This window comes from Filicampus tigris, chromosome 17 (genome assembly GCF_054856515.1).
Source record: "Filicampus tigris isolate MCC_2025a chromosome 17, RoL_Ftig_1.0, whole genome shotgun sequence".
In the NCBI taxonomy this organism is placed as follows: domain Eukaryota; kingdom Metazoa; phylum Chordata; class Actinopteri; order Syngnathiformes; family Syngnathidae; genus Filicampus; species Filicampus tigris.
The window spans coordinates 15521401-15542416 of NC_141233.1; the positions used below are offsets into that span (position 1 = coordinate 15521401).

At 51.6% G+C, this 21016-nt stretch overlaps 4 protein-coding genes and 1 non-coding gene across 5 annotated transcripts; 2 read left to right on the forward strand and 3 right to left on the reverse strand.

Moving 5' to 3' along the window:
- Positions 1-21: 21 nt before the first annotated feature.
- On the reverse strand, positions 22-4073 carry ca4c (carbonic anhydrase IV c). The gene is made up of 8 exons (XM_086057322.1): positions 3839-4073; positions 2710-2757; positions 1880-2044; positions 1278-1423; positions 938-1030; positions 806-872; positions 515-678; positions 22-432 (listed from the first exon to the last, which is right to left on the reverse strand). The coding sequence occupies exons 1-8, from the start codon at positions 3894-3896 to the stop codon at positions 250-252; spliced, it is 924 nt and encodes a 307-aa protein (XP_085913448.1). The 5' UTR covers positions 3897-4073; the 3' UTR covers positions 22-249.
- A 156-nt stretch (positions 4074-4229) lies between these two features.
- On the reverse strand, positions 4230-12874 carry LOC147133638 (aldehyde dehydrogenase family 3 member A2-like). The gene is made up of 11 exons (XM_086057313.1): positions 12717-12874; positions 11424-11586; positions 11077-11308; positions 9786-9871; positions 9057-9265; positions 8853-8970; positions 7557-7698; positions 7308-7474; positions 6648-6747; positions 4832-5070; positions 4230-4748 (listed from the first exon to the last, which is right to left on the reverse strand). The coding sequence occupies exons 2-11, from the start codon at positions 11583-11585 to the stop codon at positions 4716-4718; spliced, it is 1488 nt and encodes a 495-aa protein (XP_085913439.1). The 5' UTR covers position 11586; positions 12717-12874; the 3' UTR covers positions 4230-4715.
- Positions 12875-13675: 801 nt separating this feature from the next.
- Positions 13676-13749, forward strand: trnat-agu (transfer RNA threonine (anticodon AGU)). Its single transcript has one exon. It is a non-coding gene; the product is annotated as a tRNA-Thr (tRNA).
- Positions 13750-14005: 256 nt separating this feature from the next.
- vtnb (vitronectin b) lies at positions 14006-16828 on the reverse strand. Its single transcript, XM_086057312.1, has 9 exons — positions 16628-16828; positions 16398-16514; positions 15948-16295; positions 15429-15568; positions 15106-15262; positions 14885-15043; positions 14494-14820; positions 14243-14425; positions 14006-14174 (listed from the first exon to the last, which is right to left on the reverse strand). The coding sequence occupies exons 1-8, from the start codon at positions 16698-16700 to the stop codon at positions 14289-14291; spliced, it is 1458 nt and encodes a 485-aa protein (XP_085913438.1). The 5' UTR covers positions 16701-16828; the 3' UTR covers positions 14006-14174; positions 14243-14288.
- Positions 16829-18237: 1409 nt separating this feature from the next.
- Positions 18238-20921, forward strand: LOC147133641 (beta-crystallin A1-like). Its single transcript, XM_086057326.1, has 6 exons — positions 18238-18378; positions 18449-18494; positions 18567-18685; positions 19460-19601; positions 19710-19852; positions 20565-20921. The coding sequence occupies exons 2-6, from the start codon at positions 18456-18458 to the stop codon at positions 20710-20712; spliced, it is 591 nt and encodes a 196-aa protein (XP_085913452.1). The 5' UTR covers positions 18238-18378; positions 18449-18455; the 3' UTR covers positions 20713-20921.
- Positions 20922-21016: the final 95 nt, after the last annotated feature.

Consider the following 21016-nt stretch of genomic DNA (forward strand, 5'->3'; position numbering starts at 1 on the left):
TTCTACTATTGAACTCAAACCTAATTTACATGATGATGCAACTGCAGATTTGTATGCACACCAGTGGTACCTTGAATTACGAGTACTCAGTTTGGGAGTTTTCACAGTTTGGGCCTTTGTGTTGCGAGCCAAAATTGGAGCTGGGGGGGGGGGGTAATCTTTCGCAGTCCAATGAAGTTTGGAGATTGGTGATGCAACCAATGAAACTTGTAAGTCAAGGCACCCCTGTGTGTGCGCGTGTTGACGGACTTAACGCACGAGCGCGGCGGTCGTGGCGAGCAGCACCCAGTGGGCGGCGGAGCGCGGCGCCGAGACGGCGCGGGCCGAGTTGGAGCGGTACACCACGCGGCCGTCCAGCGGCTGCGTGGGTCTGAAGATGTCCGTCATGGGCTGACCGGTCCAGAAGCGGCACTGCTGCACCACGGCGTCCAGCTGACCAAGAACACGCCCGTTGTTAGCCGCCCGTGCTGTACGTGGGACGCCCGCCAGACCGACGGCCCGCCCGCCCGCCTACCTGCCGACTGCTGACGGGCAGCGTCTTGAGGAAGACGGTCCACGCCACCGCCTGTTCGCATCCCGGCGTCGTCATGGAGCCCACGTAGCGGTAGTAGCCGCGCAGCTCTCCGGACGGCGGGATGATGTCGCTCAGCTTGAAGTCGGACATGAGCGCCGTGGAGCCTGCGGGAGAACGAAGTGCGGGTGACGCACGGGCGCGGGGGAGAGAGGCCAAGCGCAAGATGGAGCGCGTGAGGAACGTGGGAGGACCAACTCGGGGCATCGCCACCTCCTGTCACTTAGGTCCTACCGTTGTGCCGCACTTGTCCCAGAGCTGCTATGACGGCGTCCAGGTGAGGATGGTCCTCGGTGGCTTCCTGTCAGCAGAACCGCCAATCAGCTGTCGGCTAACGTGCGCGCAAAAGGACCTTGCTCGCGCTACCTCAAACAGAAAGGCCAGCAGGGCGATTCCCGCCATGTCGTGTTCCGCTTCCGTCAGGGACCCGTACGGCTCCTTGATGTGCACCATGTGAAGCTGCGGGCGAGGCACAAAGCTGGCTAGATGCCGAGAAAAGCTCGGTCAAGGTGGCAAACCGCCTTGGCGGTCAAAAGGTTGGGGGATATTTTTAAAAGCTGGCTAGGGATTGTCGATGCGCTACAAAGGTTGCAAGCTACGTCCCTATCATAGTTATAAAAAAAAAACAACTGAAAAAGGCAATTTGGTGGATGCGGCTGAGAAGTTTGTTAGCGATGTGGTTGGATGTTGCAGGTGCGGCGGCCACCTCCATGGGGAATCTCTCTCCATCGATGGTGTGCTCCGATCCGGGGCTTCCGCTGGCCCCCCAGTGGAAGTGGAACTGGGCGGCCCGGTAGTGACCCGGCAGAGCGCCTCCGGTCAGCCGCACCGACTGGGGCAGGTGGAAGTGAGCTGGACAAAAACATTTGGAGAGGAGGAGGAGGAGGAGCAGGGCGGTGAGTCCAAATTTGTGGCCAAATGCCTCCCTAACCCTCATTTTGTGATCAGGGAGTATTTGACTCATCGCTTGAGTCCTACACTCGACTTTCCAGTCCGTGATATCAACGTCTGCCAATCGTCATTCGCCAGTATTTGATGAATGATTTCACTCGATGATATCGGCCACTATATCAAAATCCCGTGGTTGTGACATCGTGAAGTCGGGTACGAGCAAATGATCGCGGATGCGTGATCGTTGGCTCGTTCCCTTCTCCCTTAGTCGCGACGATGGAATGGAATACTCTTGAATCACTCTAAACTGGATGGGGATTTCTTTCTTTCGATATTTGTGGCGGGGGTCTATAGGGCCCCGGAACGGCGGGCAACGAGTTGCAGGCAAGGCGGCGTTTGAAGACGTGCTCCGTGTACCCGAATGTCCTTTGTTCTCCACGGTGACGTTGATCCGGTCGCTGTGACCGATGAACTCCAGGGGGGGCAGCGCCGTGTTGACGTGAACTTTGCTGCTCACGATGTTGATGGGCGACTGGCGCAGTCCGCCGCAGCGAGGGAAGTCCAAAGGCCACCCGCTCGGGTCTGAACGCAAAAACCCGGGCGGGCGGGTCAGTCGCGCTCACAACATTGGGACACTTGATTAGGTACACCTGCTCGTCGCGCCTGTTGTCAAAATCGACATCAGTCCAGATTAGGGAAAGTAACAAGTTTTCTTTCCAGACTTCTTCGATCATTAGAGAATCCATTTTTGGTCACAAATCATACATGCTTCCTTGTCTTTTTTTTTTTTTTTTTTAAACCACTATTGTACTTCAATATATCGTCGCTGTCCTGTGAAAAAATGTATCTGCATTTTTGTTCATTTTTCTTATTTTTTACATTAATGGTGTTTCCGCGTTACAGACTTGGGGAAAAAAAAGTATTTTTCACAGGGCGGCGACGATACGTCAGTAATGAGTAGGATCACCGAATTCCTATGCATCGCAAAACCTAAAAACGTTACACAAATGACCGTTTGATCTTTACACTCCGCCAAATGTGGTTTTTGTTAGAAAAAGGGCCAAATTTCCATCAAATTTAGACCTTTAACCCTTTCAACGACTGTTGAACACAAACATTTTTGTCTCGGGGGTGATGAGAGGGTGTACCTAATTGAGTGTCAGGCAGCTTGCAGCGCCTCCAACTGGTCCAGGGGGAAAAAAAAAAAAAAAAAAAGTCCCGCCTCATGAGAGATGATGTGGTCTTACCTCTGCAAGCGGCGTCACAGGAGTACTGGTTCTCGTAACACCACCCACCTACACACACACACACACACACACACACACACACACACACACAAACAATCCCGATCTTAACTACGACTATTTCTTTGGGCTGAGCCACAAGTAGGGCTGCAATTGATTATTTCACTAAGTTACTTTTTAGATGCATTGCGAAAATAAAAATCCTTTCATATCCATCCCTATTTATTCAACAACAGGACATCATTTCAAATTGACTGTGTAGAAAATGTCCAAGCATGAAGTGATGATTCACTTGCTGGTTTGTTCCATAACATCTGTTGATTGGTGTTCTCCAAAGTCAAAGCAGATGCTTGCAAATGTCCCCTTTTGAAAAAAATATCACAATAGTCAGGGGGGCGGGGATACAGTAAGAGTGACAACGGACACCCCCCCCCCAAAAAAAAACTCACAACTTCAGTCATCCTCAGACAAAATTGTGGCCACTCGTTCACTGCAGAAAAGATTGATTCCTTCTCGTCCTTGTCTTGTCCTCTCTGCATCGTCCCCTTCTCCATTTCTCACCTTGCTGTCTCCTCCTCCATCTTTTCAGAGCTTTATGAATGCTCATTGTTTCATTCTTGATTCCATCACACGCACCTGTGAGACTGAACTCACGCACACCACACACACACCAAGATAGGACAGGGCGCCTATTGTGTGTGTGCGTGTGTGCACAGCTGTGTTCTCATCCCAGTGACAACATCCACAGCGATCGATTATATCGGAAAGAAAATGCTGCTTGTCACAATTTGGTCCGCTCCCATCATCTTACGCGCTAAAGTATTGGGACACACACGTATGGTGCTCTTTAGGAATCACTTGGAACGACACACTTGTCCTTCAGTCCCAACCGGGAAGACATGTTGCCGAGGTGGCCGCTTCGCGAAGCCTTTTATGAAGCTTCGCAAAAGAGGCCTGCTTGGGGTGTGGAAGAACACCTTTGGCAAAGATTACATTGAACCACGTCGATAGTATTAGGAAAATTCAGTCCACTCGCCGAGACCTTCTTGAAACTCGTCTTTTCTTGACCTTTGCCAAGTTGCAACACTTGAGTCCAGTGAAATGCAAACTGAAGCTAATCAAGATGTCCTACCTGCACACGGAGAGAGGAACGGAGCAAGAGCGAGCGTCAGGCACAGAAGAAGATGCATGATGGGACTCCAACACGGCCGCTCAGTGAGGATTCTTCTTCATCGGCCGCCACTTTTGAGGTCCTGCCGCGGGGGCGGGGCCATGTCATCTCACCTCCACAAGGCAGGTGAGTACTCGGCTCTATTTGTGTCTTTACCGCGTAGACACTGACTCCTGCTGGCCAAGTGGCATCATTGCAAAGGGCGGTCCAAATTGGTCCACAATTGAATCTGAGCCAGCCGAGGCGTCGCATAGAAAAGTCTGTGCGGGGGACGCGGCCACTTGCGAAATCTTGTGGCAGAAGCCTGAAGAAGAAGCGTACATCATCTTGCGTTCCAAAGCATTCCAGAGGCGGGGATGAATGTATTTATTAGAATGTTAATCTTAAAATACATTCATATGCAGGGATCTATATTTTGTGACGATGATCAAAATGCAATGACGGTCACTACACATTAGTTCTGATTGCTTCTTTACGGAAAGCAGGCATGGGATGCTTTCAAAGATTGGGAAATCAACGAGGAAAAAGAAGAAAGTGACGGGTCGGTCAGAACCTTCCGGCGGAGACTTCAGGCCGGATGCAGACTCGTTGAAATGAAACGGACTCTCGAGCGAAAAAAAAAAAAGAAAAAGTTTCCTTCGGCGTTAAAACGTCTTTAAAAACAGGTTTCGGTCCTTCAGTTCCTCTCGTGACAAACATTTGGACGTTTAAAAACAAATCAAAATGACATTGCGACGTGGCGAAATGTTACGGATCGGCAGCTAAACATTTGTGTGCAAATGCTGTGTGAAGTGATTGGACAGTTGCGGGTGCTCAGGGCAGGACGCGCGGTTGGCCTTCAACGGTCGAACTTGCGCAAGAGCTCGTACTTCTGCAAAAAGAGCAAAGATCGACGACGCGTCAGGCCTGATGAACGCCGACGAACCAGGCGAAAGCCGCCGAGAGCGGCCTCACCTGTATGACCACGGCGGCCAGCACGGCCACGGCGGCCAGCAGCAGCAGGCGTCCCATCCGGCCCAAGTTGAAGTTTTTGAGGATGAAGAAGCGCGCCCAGCCCAGCTTGTCGGCCGTGTGAGGAGGGTAGCGCATGTTGTTCATGCCCTCCATCTTGAGCGCCTTGATGAGGCATCCCCGCAGGTGACTCAGCTGGTCGAAGGTGTGCTTGCCGTGGTAGCAGCCCATCCCGCTGTTCCCTGCGGAATGCGCCGCACGCAAACAAATTCAGACTTGGCCATCAAGTTATTGTGTCGCGTTTCTTTGACTTGCAAACCTCGCGTGCTGACGTTCTCGGTTTTCACCTTTTTATCCAAAAACTAGGGCTGTCAAAATTAAAGCGTTAACTACGGAGATGAATTTAGATTTCATAACGCACCGAAAAGAAACATTAACTCGAGACGGACGTTTACGTGTTTACTTGAAAAAGTTGCTTGACGCCTCTTTGGAGAAAGCCAAAATAATTTGCACATCTTGAAAAGCCAAATTCAAATACCATATTAGATGTACGTCTTTGGTGTATCGTTTAACGGTTGTATTTTACAGGAAAAGAATTGTATTCAAGGATCAAAGAAAGCTATCAGAACAGTCTTCGAAATATATACTTTTTTTTTTTTTTTTTCCACATGAAGATTTTACTCAAGTAAATATCGGTTCCAAGCTTTGTAAAAAAAAAACTGTTGACAAATACGATTAATCGCGATTAATTATGGAACATTTTGCGATTAATTCGTTTTTAAAAAATGTAATCGCTTGACAGCACTACAAAAAACACAACCCATCGATCAAAGTGTATTCATCTCAATCAGGTCAGCAGACAGGACTTAAGTTATGGAATTCAAGTCAAGTCTCGTGAATAGCGAGTCAGTCGGGGGCAGTTGTTCATTACATTGTAGCCATAAGCAAGTCCTAAAATTGGTGACTTAAGTCTGACTGGAGTCAGGTCACGAGATATACACTTCTCACAGTTTGATGGCGTGAGCGGAATCGGAGTCCCGGGAAGGCCTGCGGGACTTGAGGTCTGAGGTATGACGATGGGAAAAACTCAAAAGGGCTGAAGAATGAGAGGCTGAGGACAAACCCTGGCGGGTTAGAAAGTATTGAATGGTAGAAGAACTGATGGTCTGAAGAAGTAAAGAGCCAATGTTCAGACTATTGGCTAAAAGGACAAAGACCAAAAGCGCTACAGGAAAAAAAAACAAAAAACGGAGGACTGACTAAGGGTTTTATACTCTGAAGGACTGCTGGGTTTCATGGACGGACGACAGGAGGAGAGCTGAAAGACCCAAGAGTCCAAACACAACACGTGTTCAAGGACTAAAAGTATGAAGATTTAAAGGACTGGACTGGTCTTATGGACTGAAGAAAGAAGGGGCTAGATCAGAAAGACCCATGACTTGAAGGAAAAACAAGACTGGCCCTAAAGCACAAAAGGTATGAAGGAGTTGAAGGACTGATGAAAGAACCAGATTTGAAGGAACAGCTGTCCGGCAAAAAATTAAACACACCGTATGAAGTGCTGATGGTACGAAGGACTAAGTTCTGAGGTTTGCAGTCTGTAGGATTCAAAGTGCAAAGACCTCAAACTCTCACTATCGCCTCTGCGAAGGACCGGAAGACTTTGAGGCTTTGTCGAGGACTCAAGTGCTGCTGCGCAGTGTGCGGGAAAATGCCACGGTTTGACTTGTGGCCTGAATGACGAAATAGTTGGAAGGATTAAAGTTCTTGCGAGCGTCTAAAGGTCGAATCTTATCGCAGCGTGTGCGTGTGCGCTTACCGACGCCCCCGAAAGGCAGCGAGCTGACCGAGTAGTGCACCAGACAGTCGTTGGCCAAAAGTCCTCCGCTGGACGTCTCGTCCCTCATTTTCTTGATGACCTTCACCCAGGACGGCAAACGCGTTAGAGAGACAAAGTTCACCTTTATGCAACGAGCGCTTTCTGATCTTGATTGGCCCGACAATTAGCGGCATAGTATCTTTTAGTCCAAGGGTCCAGCTGACTCAAAATGGACTGGATGAGATTGTCTCCGGAGATGATGCGCTCTTTGGTGGTTTTTATGGGAGTTGTGTCGTTTACTATATTCAGTACGTGTCTGAATTCCTTTCATGGTATTCCAGAGTCAAGGTTCATAATCGGTACTGCTCTGAGTTCTGGATTGTGCCTCGGGGTCGCATACATGTCTTCACCCCGGCGTCCCGAAGGACTGATCTTGCCTAACGTGCACATGTCTTTGGTCCTGAGAAACTGACATGGTTTGACCACACCGATAAGAAGTGGCCGCGTGGCGCCCGACACGGATTTTGCAGGCATTCTGCTCCTCGTATGAAGACAACCACTGAGCTCAAGAAACGATTTCCCGTTTCCCCGAATTCCACGTTTACGGCCCGACATTTTAGCAGCAGAGTAACAATGAGTCCAGGCGGGCGAGCGCGGTACCTTGTCGTCATGGGAGAAGACGTAGAGGGCCAGAGGTTTCTCGCCCTTGTTGATGAACCGGATGGCTTCATCCAGGCCGTCGACGGTCAGGATGGGCAGCAGGGGTCCGAAGATCTCCTCCTGCATCACCCTGGCGTCGGGCTTGACGTCCCGCAGCACTGTGGGAGCTGGAGCCCCACCCACGCACAAGTTGTGTTAGCGGGTCGGACGGACATGGCGGTCCACATGAGAGCGTCTCACAAGCGTCACCTATGAAGCAGTCTTCCTCGTCGTTGTCTCCGCCCACAGCCACGGTGCTGTCCTGCATCATGGACATGATCCTCTTAAAGTGCCGCTGGTTGATGATGCGGCCGTAGTCCGGGCACGTCTTGGGGTCGTCCGTGTAGAACTCCTGCCAAGAAAACTGAAGTAAGTACACTGTATTTCAAGAGCACTGAAATACAAACGTTATCCAACTACTACATGAACCAAAAAAAAAGCAGAACAATTAGTCATCGATTAACAATCGGGTCCCACTGGAAGGCCAGCGTTAGGTGAGGTCTCTTTGGCACAAATAATTACAAAGTAGATAGGTGACTTGAGTTAGGCCGTTGTGTCGCTGTGACCTTTTCTCCTGGCTCGTCCTCTTCCCGTCCATCTGCGCCCTGGCACATAAAGATCTAGTCGGAACCAGTGAAGACCAGGGGTGGGGAAATCTAGGTCCAGGAAGTCAAAACCCTGCCACAGTTTGTCTTTGGGTAACCGAGCTTGTTTAGTTGAATAGACGCGCCTGTGGCTAAAGTCAACTTTTTGACTTTCTGGACCCTGGATTCCCAGCTCCGGTGAAGTCCGTAGAGTCACACATCGTCACATGGGCTCGGCAGAGCTACTTTCCGGCGTGGGTGTGGCTCAGGGAGTATCAAGAATCGGAACCATTTTGGACGGATTCGACTTTCTTCCGCAGTGTGGCAGAAAACGGTTCCACAGCTGCGTACGTGATCTTTTTGGCATTCACTAAAGACTTCAACTGAGAAATATACGTACAGTCTTCGGGTAGTCGCTATTAGCATAGCAAGCATTAAAAGAGAAAAGAAGCGGGCAACTTTTAACCCGCCTTAAAAATGTTTTTATCTGCTTTTCAAAAGCAAGACAGGCAGCTCTTAGATCACGTGGACGTGCATTCCACAATTTGGAGCGTATGGCCTGGAGTGTTTCATCTCATGAGGGACAGGAAGACAGAGGTTGACCTAACGGGTCAACAAAATGAGACGAGCTCCACAAAAGGACGAAGCAGCCTAGCCACCGAGGCCTCTGTTCAAATGGTGCAGTCCGTCCAAAAATGAAGACGAAGCCACGGGCAACTTTGGAGCTGCACAAAAGCCTAGCAGTGGCATTCCGGACTAATTGGAGAGTCTGGAAACAATACGTTTCCTTGACAACAGTAACGATCAAGACGCGGGGAGACAAAGCATGTGATCAAACAAGCGGCGACTTCAGGAACACCATCGGTCGCCGGCAAGAATGTATACCCGGGACAAGGACGAGACTCAAGCGGCCGCGGTATACCTTGATGGCTTTGTGGAGCTCCTGGATGAGGCGCTGCTGCACGGCCGGCTCGCACAAGATGTAGTCGGGCGCGATGCAGGTCTGCCCGCAGTTGGTGAACTTGCCCCACGCCACACGTCTGCACACGGACCACCGAGGAAGTCGGAAGACGCCGTCACTCGAGGAAGCCGGCCCGGACCGCCGCTTCCGAGGCTCGGGGGCTACCTGCAGGCGATGGTGACGTCGCACTTGCTGTCGATGTAACACGGACTTTTCCCGCCCAGCTCCAGCGTGACGGGCGTCAGATGCACGGCGGCCGCCGCCATGATCGCTTTTCCCACGGCGCTGTTTCCCGTGTAGAAGATGTGGTCGAACCTGTGGCGCAGCAGCTCCTGGGTCTCGGGCACGCCGCCCGTCACCACCGGATACAGCTCCTGTGCGCCACGTCATCCAGAAAACAGAAAGCGCCGGCGCTTTTTAACCGACCGGGATTTGGGCCCGCAAAATGCACTCGTTTTTAGCCATCTCTGGGGGGGGGGGGGGGGGGCGGCCATTTTGCCTTCCGTCGAGTGAAAATGACATCACAACCCGCTCGCAACGACCAATCACGGCTCAGATTGAGAAAACAGGTCAGCCGCGATTGGTCGTTGTGAGCGGTTGTGATGTCATTTTCACTCGACGGAAGGCAAAATGGCCGCCCCCAGAGATGGCTAAAAACGAGTGGATTGACACTTATTCCACAAACGCAATATTTATCAGAATGCCTTGTTCCAATAGTAGGCTTCCATAGAACATATTCTTGAAAAAAAATATGCTTGGGTTGACTTCCGCTTTAACATAAGTCTTGGATCAAGGTTAGTAGCCAAAAGTGCCATTGCTAATGTTAGGAAATGCATGAAGGGACCTCGCGGAAAAGGAGATCTCCTAATAAAAGTGTCCAAAGGCGTGTCTTACTTTGTCCAGGTAAAGCGGCAGCAGTTCGTCCATCACCTTGGCCGTGTGCACGCAAACCTCGGACGGCTTGACCACCGCAGCGTTACCTGGCGGACGAAAACCTCGGTGAGCTTCGCACGTCGGCATGCAAGAAGACACGCCGCGTTTATGGGAAGTGTGTGCGGGAGGGGGGTTGCATTCACACTGAGCAAAATCACATAGGGACTTGGCCACAACCCCCCCACCCAATCCTACAGTAATGAGCAGCAATGCGAAGACGGCATTGTCATGGTAACGCACACACACACACGCACGCACGCAGTCCGTTTGCATTACAGTGACACTCATGCATTACAAAGTGTGTGTGCGTGTAGTTCCGCATGCACACGCTGGTTGCGGCTGTCCTCGCAGGAGGAAGACTCAAGCCCAAAAAAAAACAACACGACTGTTATTTTCTTCATCTCGTGCCAACTCAACATATTTCAAGTCCCGTCACCCGAGTTTACCTTGAGCCAAACAAGTACTGAGCATCAAAACAGGAAGGAGAGCAGCTAGCGGTCACATGACCGCACAACGGTGTCAAATGTCACTCGCCTTATCTACACAGAAATATACTCGTGAAAGGCAAACATAAGTGAAAGATTAGCATTCCTCTTTTGTTGACATTTTGGATAATTTGACTGTGCTTAACCGCGGAAGTCAAGCCAAACATATTTTTTTTTAAGAATACGTTCCCAGCAGGCCCGCTAGTTGAAACGCGGCGTTCGGATTCATTTTGCGTTTGTGGAATATAAATTAAGAGGCAAAATGCACTCGTTTTTAGCCATCTCCGGGGGCGGCCATATTTGTCTTCTGAAAATGACACCACAACTGCTCACAACGACCAATCACGGCTGACCCGTTTTCTGAATCCGAGCCGTTTCAGAAGACAAAATGGCCGCCCCCAGAGACGGCTAAAAACGAGTGGATTAACACTTATTCCACAAACGCAATATTGAATCCGAATGCCCTGTTGCAACTCGTGGGCCTGCTGGGAACATATTCTTGTAAAAAAAAAATGTTTGGCTTGACTTCCGTTTTAAGCTTGGCGAGCTACTTCTAGTCGTCATTGGACTTTCTAAGGCATGCCGCCGATCCCGGCAGCTCCATGCACGTTTTGTTAGAATTCATGCCTGGTGTCTCCAACGCGCCTGATTCAAACAATCAGCTGATCGGCAAGCGCTGGAGAAACCCGAACCGACCCTGATCATTTGTCTCTTTCTGGCCTCGCCCGGACCTCACAATCAATAGTAGACGGCGCAGGCGTGCATACCGGCGGCGATGGCGCCGATGAGCGGCTGCAGGGTGACGGCCCACGGGTAGTTCCAGGCCCCGATGATCAGGACCACGCCCAGGGGCTCGGCCTTAACGTAGACCGTGTCCGACACGGTCAGCAGGTTCTTCTCCACCGGCCGCGGCGCCGCCCACTCCTTCAGCTTGCGGACGGCCAGGCCGATCTCCTCCTCCAGGCCCAGCGTCTCGTACATCTGGACCACCACCTCGCTCTGAGCCACGAACGCAGCGGCCGGGTCAGCTCCTCACGTCATTTGCGATCAACGATCATTTCGTCCTGTTTGTAATAGTGAGTGCGGACGCGGCGCGGCGCGGCGTTTTGTCCACCTTGTTGAGGTCCCTCTTCATGGCCTGGGCGATGTCGCCGCGGCGCTCGGTCAGGAAGCGCTGAAGGTTCTTCAGCTGCCGGATGCGATGCTCCAGACATCTGGAGCGGCCCGTTTCGAAGGCCCGCCTGGCGCCCGCCACCGCCTGCTGCTCGCGAGACATCCTGGTGCGCGGGCCGGGAGTTCCAGGTGCAACCGGTGAGCCCGGTCGGTGGGTCGCGGTGGGAGAAAACCAATTAGTAGCCAGTTTTATAAGCAGTAAATTTGACTCGAGGACGGTGACTTGAATACTTATAAATTAGCATGTAGGGATTTTATAAAGTCGACCTAGATAGTTCCTTAAAAAAAGTCCACGCTAAGTGATTAGGGAGTCGGGAATGAATGACCGACTGCGGTTGCAATCGTTGACTACGAGATGTTTAGTCCACACAATATGTAACGCATGTTCTTCAATCCACCGCAAGGGAAAGCGGGACACAGTTTGGGGTGAGTTTCTGCGTCTTCTACTTGAAACGTCCTCTCTGTAGTAAACGTCCACCAATACTGAAGGACAACGTTTGGAAAACATTCAATGACTTGTCTTTCTTGTTGCAAGTGTTCAGGAATCCCAAACAAGTTGTTATTCTTTCTATGTTTTTTAAAGGCAATCGGCCGATTAATCGGTTATCAGAATTTTATCTAGCTGTTGTGAAATGCGCTATATAGATCAAATTGAATTGTATTGTGTTTTGATGAGAGGTATGTCCTAATGTCAAGGCAGCCGTGTACTTTTGACCCAAGTATCAACAAGTAGGACTTGTACTCAAGTGGAGTGCTTGAGTTCTTTACAAGTCCTGAAATTGTTTTTGCCGCGTTCACAAGAAGCAGCGGCCCAGTCCACTCAGTTGTTCAACATTCAACAACTTGGGAGGACAACGCCTTCCCGTTGGCGTCCTATTATGGGATGTCGCTAGGACCAAGACCCCCGGTGCGCGCGCGCGCTGAACGCGCTTTGTGACGCGCACACGCGCGCCGCCGGTGTTACGCGCAGCACTCGAGGAGGCTCGCCGCCGACGGAAAAACAAATCTCCAAATTCAGGCGTTACAAAGCTCGAGCGAGCGGGCGTGCGCGCCGCACACAAAGGCGCGAGCGTGCACGAGCAGCGGAGCTTCTTTTCGATTGGTTTCAACTCGGGGCGAGCTCGCGCACATTCCCGCGACCAAAAGTAGTCCCCGAGGCGAAGCCGAAGCGGAAGCGGAGCAGGAAGAGGTGTTGTGCCGTGTCTTGTCGTGTCATCGGCGTGTGTGGGCTCACCTTGTCCACTTGCGCTCGTGTGCGTGCGTGCGTGCGTGCGCGTTTGTCGTTCACAGCGCGACCAGTCGGACGACCAGCCTGAGTCGGACGGACTGTATCGGTCTTGACTTTGAGCGACAGCCCCGCTATGCCCGCCTCCTCGTGGGCGGGGCCTCAGTGGTCACAACAATACGCCGCTTGGTTTGTCCAATAAGAGTCCAACAGGCTGCAGCCGCTTTTTACTGGAATAATGTTGAAGAAGACTTAGATTGGATATTGACTTGGCTTTTGCCTAGGAAATATTTAAGTGAGAATAATGCGAGAGAAGTTACTTTCAAAATACTTCATAGATGTTACCTTGTAAAAATACAGCGAAAATATCAAATGAACTGAGTGAACCCCAAAGCAATTCGGACCAGAAGATTATGTAAAGGCTGCCCTAGTAACCTCGAGCTTTATTTTCTTTTTGTTTGTTTTCATCACTTAATATTCCTGTATTTATTCAGTGGCGGCCATTAGATGGGCAAGTCCCCGAAAAGGCAAAAGCTGACAACGCAAGGACAAAAGTGTTTGCAGAGCAAGGCCGGGTCTTGACAGGCATGTATGAGGGGGCAGCCGCTCGACATGAGAAACAACTTCATATATTTTATATTTGAGGGGGCAAGCAAGACATGAAGACAGTCAGGAGTGGAGCGGAGGATAGAGGAATGAGAAAAAAAAAAGTGTAATATTTATACTTTATAATTTGGGGGGCGGGGGGGTTACTTTGGGAGGGCACATGTATTTGGCCCCCTCTTGACCCGGCCCTGTTGCAGAGTAGGATTGCGTCATCGTCCCCGCCACTTGGAACGACCTCCTTTCATGTCCACTTGGTTGAGAACGAATCACACCGTCAACTCCTGTTGAGTGCAAATCGAACATCACAGCGAACTTGGTGTGCCAGTCGGATTTGAGTAAGCACATGACAATCGATGTCGGCCGGCGCCGTGGCTTAGTTGGTTAAAGCGCCTGTCTAGTAAACAGGAGATCCTGGGTTCGAATCCCAGCGGTGCCTTTTCACACTTCGTCCGCTTTTCCTGCACGACTCCAATCCTACTCCGTAAAACAAACATTATCCGTGACGTGTTATAATGTCGACGTGACCGTTACTCTAGAAAACCGCCGAAGTTCAAAATACACACACAGGTGTGACAAAATGTCGCAATTTTAGAGAATTATAAGAACTAACTTGATCACTCTTGAAGGCTACTGCGTGTATGACACGCACGCACAAACGCATGCACACGCACACAAGGCACACAAAGAGTATGTAATGGTGCTGGTGTGCAATTGGGTTTATTTTTGAAGGCTTGGCCGTGAACATGACGTTGGTCCAGCAGGGGGCGCAGCTGATTGCAGAGGACCCGCCATTGGTCTGGAGGACGTGGCCTGTCAATCACTCTTCTTCCAGGTTTCTGATTGGCTGAAATGTTCCAACACCTAAAATACAACCAAGTGATTGCCATGTCAAGTTTGGAAAAAAAAGCGAGTTCCATTTGCGGCCTTGCCTTTGATTTTGTGTTGTTTTTTTATTTATTTTTTTATTTCTATTTTTCATCTCTTCTCAGCATGTGTGGCGTCAGGAGCGTCTTCCTGCTGGCAGCCCAGCCAGAACTTGGCAATGGATCGCGGGTAAGGCGGCATGGCCGGCGCCACGCGTTTGGTGCGCAGGTCCACCCGGTAGTACTGATCTGTACACGGGACACAACGCGCACGCGTCACAGCAGGCGTGAAGATAGACGGCGGCGCGGCCACTAACCTCTCTTGAAGAAGTAGACGTATTGAACGGGCGTGCTAGCGGGCGTCGGCGCTCGCGGCGGCGCCACGGTGGCGACCTCCTCTTGCGACGTTTCGCCGTAGTCAAAAAAGTCGCTCCAGAAGTCGTCGAAAAGCGTCTGTCGACTTTGCCTGCGCCTGGACTTCCTGCTGGGCTTCCTCCACCTGCGCGAGTTTTGCCTCCTAGCGAACGGCGGCGGCGAAGGTTTGGGGCTCAGGAAGACGCGCCCCACCATGGCCGCATCCACTGGTTGGATGATGCCCGGCCAGTTCTTGCTGATAAGGCGCGGCCCTGCCGAGTGGCTGCTGGCTGAAGACCGAGATGAAGATGAGGATGAGGAAGAGGGCGGCGGGCGCGGGCGCCCGAGTCTGACCTGCGGCCCCAAAGAGTTCGGCAAAGAGGTCGTCCAGGCTTTGGTCACAAAAGAGGTCGGTGTAGCGCGAGAACAAGAGCGACGGTGACGATCGACTCATTTGGACGCACTCGTGATGGGTGGGCTGTTTGATGAACTCGTACACGTGATATTGACCACCTGATGAGGACAAGGCGTGAAGAGCACGCGCGTACCTCCAAGCAAGTCCGCGTGTTGCGCACCTTTAAAGAAGTAAGCCTTCTCTTTTTGCCGGTGATTGGGCGCGGGCACGGCGAAGGCAGCGTGGAGGTCGTCCGGAATGCCGTCAAAGCCCTCCGCAATTAGCCTGGGGAAACCCTCGTCCAGGACGTCGCCGTCAAAGCGCCAGTACTGCCTTCCCTGAGGGACGCCAGTGAGCGGGTGGGGGTGGGGGGGTTGGTCAAGAATCTTCCCTTAAGCGCTGTCATTCCCCAGCAGGAAATGCTTGTGAATTCTCTGGAGGACATTTTGCTTTGCCGCCTTGCCACCCCACTTGATTAGCTTCTGCTGCGTTCGCTCGGCTCACCTTAAAAATGTAGGACTTGCCCTGGCAGTTGATGCGCGTGAAGGCGGCGTCCACGGGCCCCGCCATGCCCCACACGTCCACGATCAGTTTGGGATAGCCGGGAAGCACGGCCTTGTCGTCCAGCTCGAAGAAATATTCGCCTGCGAGGAGGTTCCAGGTCACAAACCACATGCTAACGTGCTAACCATGCTAACAACATCCTGTTAGCACTCGGGTGAGCGGAAGCCTGTCCCAGCTGACTTTAGCAGACAGACATGCTACACCCTGGACTGGCTGCCAGCCGGTCGCAGGGCAGGGCACGGGGGCCAACCTAGCGGGACCCGATGACAGAGAAGCGCAGACCACCGGCCGCAGACTCCGCTCGCAAAAAGGAGGAAGGACTGCGTTCGCAAACACTCACTTTTTGGACTGGATATTTCATGAAAAAAAACAAAAACTCAGCCAACCAGCCATCAAGGAGCAGCAGGTAATGCCGAATGATTCCGAAGGCAGCTCGTGTCTCTCCTGCAGGAGGCATACCTCTGAAGGCGTACACAGATCCGTTCTTCAGCTGCAGGAAGGCGTCAAAGGGCCGCCCACTGCAGGCGGCCGCGTCCCGGTCGGCAGGTGGCGCCGCGGGCGCCTGCATCGTTGGGCGCGGGGGATCTGGCTCCTCGGAGGACACCGGCGTCGCCCCGGAGGTGGGCGCCGCGCCGGATGTGGGCGCCGGGCCGGAGGTGGGCGCCGCGCCGGATGTGGGCGCCGGGCCGGAGGTGGGCGCCGCGCCGGAGGTGGGCGCCGCGCCGGAGGTGGGCGCCGCGCTTGGGGCCAACACGTCCGCCGGCGTCTCCAACGTGCCTTCGGCTTCTTCGAACGTGTCGCCACGTGCTGGCGAAGGACACACAAACGCACAGGTGGGAAACACACTTGCGCGTCTGCCCCTTAACATGAGGACACGCTTGAAGGACAACACATATGAAGGTCACTCACTTTTCTTGGGGCATATTTTGTCAAAGTCGTGACAGCAGCTTGCGTAGTAAACGCACATGGAATCGCACTGACACTTCCTCAACGGGTCGAAGGAACCGCAGCGACCCGAGCACGTCTCTGCACACGCAGGCACACATCAACACACACACACACATCCATGACTATGTTCCAAATGGTGCGTGATGACACTGGAGCCGTGTCGTGTCATGACTGTGTGAATGTCGACGTACCGTCTGCAGCCAGGGTGGTGTCCATCATCATCATCATCATCATTGTGATGATGAAGATGCGCAGCGTCTTCATGGCGGCGACAGAAGAGGAAAGAAGACGCGTCGAGACGCGACAACGTGAATTCCGAGGAGAGAAAGCGACAAGCCGGCGCGCAGTCAAGAGTCCGAGTTGAAAGTGGCAGCGGGACGCCGACGAGCAACAGGCTGACGCCGGGACGTCGCGCCGTCCCATTGGCCCAGCCGCAACCTCCAAAACGGCAAAGGTCATGTTTGCTTTTGGTGTGTGTGTGTGTGTGTGGGGGGGGGGGCATTCATTAACAAACACACACACACACAGTGATCAATGTGTTGTTCCAGTCAGCTTGCGCGATCCTCAACACACACGCACACGGTATTGATTTTAAGAGCAGACTATGACCTTGATCATGCTGACAGGCACAAACACATCGAAAACAACGCCGGTACTTTTGTGTGTTTGTGTGAGCGTTTGTCTGCGTGTGTGCGTTTGCACTAAAATATGAATTAAAAAAAAAAAAAAACACACAGCACAGTGGCAATGTTGATGATGGCAATGCTGGTGAGAATGAAGATGGTGATGATGATGATGGTGGTGATGATGACGATGATGCTCGTGACGATGAGGATGGTGATGATGATGAAGATGATGAGGATGATGATGATGGCAATGATGTTTATTTTGAAGATGACACTTTGGGGGTTCCCGTGGCGCTCCTTTGACATTAAAGCGACGCTCGAGCTAAAACGCGCACGCGTCGCGCCTCCGAACACGCTGTGCGTGTGTACGTTTCAATTTCACCTACATATGTGACCAATTATAACACGATTGTGTTTATTTACGGTCGAAGGTCAGTTCGTGTCGGAAGTCTTACCGTATGGTGGCCTTGAGGTTTGGGTTGAGTTTCCCCTTTAAAGGATATGCTTGAAACCCCGAAAAAACGTGATGTTTTTTTTTTCCCCACGTATTTGAACTCACATCCCGCCTTGTACGTAAAAACTCCACTGACCTTTGATTTTTTTTTGGGGGGGGGGCAAGGTTTCAGTTCAAAATAAATTACTGAATGAGTGTTCTTTTGTATTTTATTATCCATAAAGATAAATGTCATAAACATGATTTAAGAATAAACAATTCCAACAATCAAGCTTGCCTTCTTTTGGCCCCCGATTGTACCAAGTTCCCGACTGTTGTGAGCGATGTGTGTGCGCGTGACACGACACGAACGCCACACGTAAGCCTGCTGACTTTGCGTCTCTCTTTGTCACATCTGAGGGACACACACATCAGCAGAAATACACACACACACGCACGCACGGCTACTTACACACACGCATGCTGGCATCACTTCTGGAGCACAGATACGCACAAGTGCGCCCGCACGCTTCCTCTGTCCCACTTCAGAACCGGATCTCATTCACGTCCGCATTTCATATTTTTTTTTGTGTGGGGGAGGGGGGAGCCCCGGAGTCAACGAGTCGCTTTTATGAATGTTCTCCTCGTTGGCTTTTTATTCAGCCCCCAGAGGAGCAAAGGTGGGCTTAAATGGCAAACAGGACATTCCTGCGGGACCCGCATGTGTGTGTGTGTGTGTGTGTCAGTGTGTGTGCGCGTGGCAACAAAGGCATCAGTCCCAAAGCAAATTGCTGACTCGGGGCCTCCCGCCAGCCTGGTGTATATAAGCCCCCCGCACGTGGCGCCTCGGCAGCCCCGTCAGCGGAACCCCCTTTGACGCTCGGTAAGAACGTTTTTCGGTTGAGGGGCTCCTTCGTTCTGGTGACTTGAATGTTTCTCATGTTTCCACACAGGAGGAAGATGTCGGCGACCAACCCTTCGCCCAGCGGACCCTGGAAGGTGAGCCGGCCGGCCGGCGCGCCGCGGCGCCGCCGATAGCGACTCCTAGAACGTGGCTGTTTGTGTGTGCAGATGACGGTATACGACCAGGAGCACTTCCAGGGCAAGCGCACGGAGTTCACGGCCAGCTGCCAGAACATCATGGAGTGCGGCCTGGACAACATCCGCTCCCTCAAGGTGGAGTGCGGCGCGTACGTATGCGACATGACGCCCCCGCTTCTTCAAAGAAGACCATGAAAGCTTTTGCTAACTGATCGCGTGGCTCCGCTCCGGTCGGACCCAAGTTGCTCATTTTAGACTGAGGCAAGGCTCGGACGATAAAAATAAGCGTAAATAAATAGGGAATTCATCGAAAATCGATTTTAAAATCGATTCGTCCCGATGAATCGATTCGAAAAATCGAAAACTGGCGTTGATTAAATTCATCTCGAAAATGTTTTCATTCCGGATGCGTAGCACATTTTGAATGTGTCGATCAAATGAATCGGGAACTGAAAATCGAAAATCGAATCGGGGCTTGGGTGAATCGTCACGTCCCTATAAATAAAAGAAAGGGTATAGTGAGCCAGTGATTCGAATGCCGCCTCAGCAACATTTAGCAGCATTGTAGCGCTAATGACGTGACGTTAACGTGGATGATCAGATTGCCGACCTTCCACCAGTCCACCGTACATTTCAACCCGTCCCTGTGTAACAGTTCGTTCTCGTCTCTGATGAGGCCCACAACACTGGCGTTGTCCACGTACATCAGCAAAACCTTGCAGTTGTATCTTGGGTGAGAGTCACGGGTCAACTGGGTGACTAGCAGGGGGCTGAGGATGCAGCCCTGAGGACCGCGTCCATTGCGTAACTTAAGGACTTGCTCGGCTAAAACTTAAAAAAACTCAAAACAGACTCCCCCGGGACGGTAAACATGAACGACCGAGTACTGACTTGCTCCCGCCTGTTGCGCTTGTTGCGTCCAGCTGGGTGGGCTACGAGCACTCCAGCTTCTGCGGCCAACAGTTTGTCCTGGAGAAAGGCGACTACCCTCGCTTCGAGGCCTACAGCGGCAGCAACTCTTACCGCGTGGAGAGGATGATCTCCTTCAGGCCCATCTGCTGCGCCGTAAGCTCCCGGCAGCAGCCGCCACACCGGCAGCCCCCCCCCCCCCCCCCCCCCCCCCCGCGCCGCTCGGCTCACCTCCCGCGTCTTTTTCTTCTTCTCGTTCTTCAGAACCGCAAGGAAGCTCGCATGACCATCTACGAGATGGAGAACATGATGGGCGGCCAGTTTGAACTGTCCGACGACTACCCCTCCCTGCAGGCCATGGGCTGGTTGAACAACCAGGTCGGATCCATGCAAATCCAGAGCGGGGCGTAAGTCCTTCGACATGCCGCCACAAACATGACTCATCATGACCTGGTCAAGACATACAAGCTTGCGTCGCCATTGATTCTCGAGCGACGGGTTTTCACTACGTACTTACTCAACAGGTACTCCAACTGGTTGACTGCCTAAACGGGTGGCCAGTCAACACTATCGGAAGTCCTCAGCTACATTTACAACCAAAAGACAAATTATTTGTTCCATGAAATAGTATCCATTTATTATCACGCGTCTGTTCTCCTGATGCCAAATGACTTACCGGTTCTAATACTGTATGTCAGCTCCCGATGGCAAAAATGTTTCGCTTCTCACGCTAATCTCTTAGCTCTTAATGTCAAATGTGTTAGCGTCGGATGCTAAACTATTAGCTCTGGATGTCAAACATTTTAGTATCTGATATTAATCTGTTCGTGCCTGATTTCAAAGGTGTTATCTTCTGATGCTAATCTGTTAGCTCCTAATGTCAAATGTGTTAGCCTCTGATGCTAAACTGTTAGCTCCTGATGTCCTACATTTTAGCGTCTGATGCTAATCTGTTCATGCCTGATTTTAAAGGTCTTATCTTCTGATGCTAATCTGTTAGCTCCTGATGTCAAACATTTTAGCTTCTGATGCCAATCTGTTCACACCCGATGTCAAATGGGTTAGCTTCAGACGCTAACCTATTCGTTTTTGATGTTAACCCTGTTTCTCCTCTGTCAGGTTCGTGTGCTACCAGTATCCAGGCTACCGAGGCCAGCAGTACATCGTGGAGTCGGACTGCCGTGGAGGCGAGTACAAGTCCTTCCGGGAGTTTGGCTCTCACGCTCAGACCCCGCAGATCCAGTCCATCAGGAGGATCCAGCACTGAGGGCGTCTTCCTCATCCTTCCCCCCTCTTCCCCCTCTTCCATTTCGCTGCCGCATCCTCAGGTCCGGCCGGACTTCAGGCGCTTCGCTGTGGTGCACAGCACTTTTGTATTTTGATGATGAAAGATGGGAGACCCATGTGAACAAGTGCCATCACTTTGTCATCACTTTCTCTTGGTCATATTTGAATAAAAAGAATAAAGACAAACAACCGCCAGCGTCACGTCGCTTTTGCCGCTTCTTTCACATGCCATCATTGACTATTTCAATGTCATTGAGTCGCAACATATTTTGCATACAGTTCTA